We start from the raw sequence: 4023 nt of genomic DNA, 5'->3' as shown, positions 1-4023 counted from the left end.
AGCTGCCAGGCAGACGGGGAGCTGGGTGTCAGGGAAATCCATTTCTCAGGGCCTGCCCCAGGCCCCCCCCCCCCCCGCCCCCCCAACCCCACAGCAGGCTGTGGGGCAGGGGGTGAGGCTCAGGCACCAGCTGGGGCTGGGAGGGCAGGAAACGCCTCTGCCTCCTGGAGAAACTCTGGGGCCAGATCCCGTGGCTCTGGGCTCCCCTGGGCCCTCACTGCCTCCAGGTCAGCATCCGGGATTCTTAGGGGCTGGGACAGCCGCCCGCTCTGCTGCTGGGGAGGCAGCGAGAGGCAGCAGGCCCCTTCTTAGCGTGCTTAGGAGGGAAGGGGGAGGGGGGGGGACGAGGGGGGAGGGGCCCTCCCTTCACCCCCTCCCACCCAGTCAGCACTGCTGCTGGGCAGGGTCTGAGCCTCCACTGGACGAGGTGGGAAGAGGCCAGCTTCAGGCTGCGGGGAGGGTGCCCCTAGCACTCTCCTAGCATCCGGGCGGGGCTGCTGAGGGGGCTCTGCACCCAAGCACACCCCACTCCCAGGCTCTGGTCCCCGGGGCAGGGATGACCCGCCCACAGGTACCCCTCCGCCCCACAGCCCCTCCCCTGTCCTCACTCTCCATCGGGCCCCAACCTGGCTTCCATTTTCACACACTCCCCAAGAAAAGGAAGGAAATCCTGAATAAACCACAGAAGCAGCAGCAGCTAAGGAGCAAGGACGAGAGGCCAGTGGTGTGTGGAGGGTGGGAGGCGCTGGGGGGCAATGGGGAGTGGGTAGATGATGGCATGCAGCGCGGGACTCCTTATGAGGGTGGGGTCCCCATTTCCCCCAGGCATGTAAGGGATTGGGGGAGGGGTCAGCTGACCCGAGGAGGAAGCTGTCTGGACAGGCCACAGGTCACAGGGAGACGAAATCCATGGCCTGCAGGAGAGGCAGGGAGAGCAGCAGCAGCAGCAGCAGCAGCCATGAGGCGTCCTGGGCCAGCAGGCTGACGCCCCTGCACTTGACCAGCTTGTCTCTGAGCACAGAGACGTTCCTGTTGGAGAAGCTGGGGGGCTGGCCGGGAAGGTACAGGTCGCAGGTGTACAGCCCCTCGTCCCTGGAGGAGAAGCCGGACAGGTAGAGGACCTTGAGGGTGCTCCGGTAGGTCAGATTGGTGCGGGAGCGGTACCTGTGCTCAGGGATGGTGCCGAACAGCACGTGCTTCTTGGCGTCGCGGGTCAGGCTGAACTCGAACTGCATGGGCACGGTCGTGGTGTTTTCGTGGCGGCAGTCCAGGCGCAGGCTCTGGTCCTCCAGGCAGGCCGTGAGGCTGGTCACCTTCTGGCCACCGGCCACCTGCAAGCCTGTCCCAGAGCGCCCCCTCTGAGCCGGGGGGCGGGGGCTGCCCCACAGGAAGCCTCCCTCCACATTCACAGCAGAGTGGGCCCGGCCAGGGGCACAGGGGGTGCCTTCTGAGCACCCCTCCACACCCCTTGCGAGCCTAGCCCCCCTCAGGCCCCCAGGCTTGGTCCCACCGCGTGCCCCAGGGGCCAGACACCCTGGGGAGGTGACACAGGTTCCTGGTTCCCAGCGGAGATTCCCACTCCATGCGGGGTGGGCTCTGTGAACTGTTTCCCAAACCACCCCAGGCCGCCAGGCCAACCAGGTGGCTTCGCTGACGTAGGGATGAAAAAGCACCTTTCTGCCCCATCAACGTGGCTCAGCAGTTGCGCTTGGACCCAGGAACCAAGAGGTCATGGGTTCGATTCCCGGTCAGGGCACAGGCCCGGGTTGTGGGCTCGATCCCTGGTGTGGTTGTGCAGGAGGCAGCCCATCCATGGTTATCTCTCCTCATGGATGTTTCTCTCTCCCTCCCTCTCTCTCTGACATCAATAAAAATATATTTTAAAAAAAGAAGAGCCCTCCCTCTGTAGTCATCCCCACCTTCCCAGGCCAGGAGGAAGAAGCTAGCTTCTTAAAGGAAGGAAGCCAGCATGCTCGAACCCGAGCCACCCCTTGCCCAGTACCTGTCAGCAGGAGAGCGATACTGAGGGCAGGGTTCATGGTGCCGAGGGCTTGGTTCAGGATCTGCTCAGTCCGCCGCTGCAGCCGGCCTCCTGCTCTTTGCCCGCGAGAGATGCCGCCTGCTGCTGCGCCCGCCTGGTGGCCGCAGTTTTCCCCCTGAGATTTCTCAATAGCATGATGATTGCACCCACTTTCAATTTTAATTTATGACACGGCATTCCCAAAGGAGTAATACTATTCAGAAATTCGATGGGGAAATTTTCCTTTGTTTCTTTGTTATGAGGTGGCGCCACAACATTAGTAACAAAGAAAAAGAATGAAAACTTTATTGTGGGGAGCCACTACAGTGTTTTGGACAGGTTCAAGCCTTGGACTGAGGAGAGGGCACAGTGCTCTCATTGCCACATGCAAGTCCCAGCTTGGAGGGCAGGGCCCTCCCGGCACAATTATAGCCAACAGCTGTAGTTGTATGAACTAACCTACGAAAAAAGGACCCACATACCTGAGTGATGTGGGCTTGATAGAGTTCAGGTGCATGTAGTTGAGTAGGATTGAAACTCAGGAGAATGTTTGTAAACATCTTGGCCATGCCCTTACTTTGCCTCATAGCATCTGCTATAAACTAAAGGTATGGCTGTGGGCGTGGTCGCTGTCTCTCAGAGAAGCAGCGTCCCACCAAGACCCAGCTTTCATTCTCTTGTCTGTCTTTTCTAAGCCTTTCAGCCGCCCCACTCAGGTTCATCCTGTGCTGACACGGCACACTTTAGAAAGATTTGCCTCCATGCTCCCAGGGCGGATTCCTGCCTCAAACTCCCCCTTACAGGAAACAGCTCCAGGAAACAGCTGGGGGGAGGGCGCAGCCCGTTGCCAAGACAACCCCTGTAGGACTGACTTCCTTCCGCTCAGTCAGGGCTGTTCGTTTGTATGTGACGAACACCACCCATGGTTTTTATATAAGTAGATAGTACTGGCAGTCTTAGACACAGTGATCAGACAAGAAGAAGAAATAAAAGGCATTCAAATTGGAAAGGAGGAAGTAAAAATTCTCATTATTCGAAGATGACATGATATTATACAGAGAAAACACTAAGGACTCCACCCCAAAAAACTACTAGATTTAATAAATAAATTTGGAAATGTAGCAGGATACAAATTTGTCAGCCAGAAATTGATGGCACTTTTTAAACACCAATAATGAACCCTCAGAAAGAGAAACTAAACAAATAATCCCATTTATTGTTGCACAAAAAATGTAAGATACTTAGAAATAAACTTAACCAAAGAGGTACTCAGAAAACTACAGGACATTGAAAAGGAGATAACGAAAGATATAAACAAAACAAGTGGAAGAATATACTGTTTTCATGGATTGGTAGAACTAACATCATTAAATTTTCCATAGTACCCAAAGCAATCTACAGATTCAATGCAATCCCTATTAAAATACTAACAGCATATCTCACAGATCTAGAACAAATACTCCAAAAATTTATATGGAACCAAAATAGACCCTGAATAGCTGTAGCAATCTTGAGAAAGAAGAACATTGTTGGATAGATCACAATCCCAGATATCAAGTTATACTACAAGGCCATGGTAATCAAAACAGCCTGATACTGGCACAACAATAGGCATATAAATCAATGGAATAGAATAGGGACCCCAGAAATTGACCCAAGCCATTACTCTCAATTAATGTTTGACAAATGAGGCAGGAGCATACAATGGAGTCAAGACAGTCTTTTCAATAAATAGTGTTTGGAAAATTGGACAGGTACATTAAAAAAATGAAACTAGACCACCATGTAACCCTATATACAAGAATAAACTAAAAATGAATGAAAGACTTAAATGTAAGTCAGGAAACCATGAAAATCCTAGAAGAAGCCATAGGCAGCAAAATCTCAGACTTCTTTCATAGCAATATGTTTATGGATACATCTCCTAGGGGCAAAAGGAAACTGAGAAAATAAACAAATAGGAGTACATCAAAATAAAAAGCTTCTGCACAGCAAAAGATACC

The 4023-nt window shown here is 53.0% G+C and overlaps 1 protein-coding gene across 1 annotated transcript; it reads right to left on the bottom strand.

Moving 5' to 3' along the window:
- Positions 1 to 774: 774 nt before the first annotated feature.
- Positions 775 to 2078, bottom strand: LOC118661215 (thy-1 membrane glycoprotein-like). The gene is made up of 2 exons (XM_036319020.1): positions 2003 to 2078; positions 775 to 1339 (listed from the first exon to the last, which is right to left on the bottom strand). Exons 1-2 carry the CDS (start codon positions 2037 to 2039, stop codon positions 891 to 893), a joined length of 486 nt encoding a protein of 161 aa, XP_036174913.1. The 5' UTR covers positions 2040 to 2078; the 3' UTR covers positions 775 to 890.
- Between the last annotated feature and the right edge of the window lie 1945 nt (positions 2079 to 4023).

The sequence above is a fragment of the Myotis myotis genome, unplaced genomic scaffold (genome assembly GCF_014108235.1).
Source record: "Myotis myotis isolate mMyoMyo1 unplaced genomic scaffold, mMyoMyo1.p scaffold_m19_p_1, whole genome shotgun sequence".
Taxonomy (NCBI): domain Eukaryota; kingdom Metazoa; phylum Chordata; class Mammalia; order Chiroptera; family Vespertilionidae; genus Myotis; species Myotis myotis.
The sequence above is the reverse complement of the archived record's forward strand: the minus strand, read 5'-3'. Positions and strand labels throughout refer to the sequence as shown.

Coding starts and splice junctions, on each gene's coding strand:
- LOC118661215 (XM_036319020.1), bottom strand. CDS start 2,039: ATGAACCCTGCCCTCAGTATCGCTCTCCTGCTGACAG. Junction 1,340..2,002: donor TATCGCTCTCCTGCTGACAG/GTACTGGGCAAG, acceptor GCTCTGGGACAG/GCTTGCAGGTGGCCGGTGGC.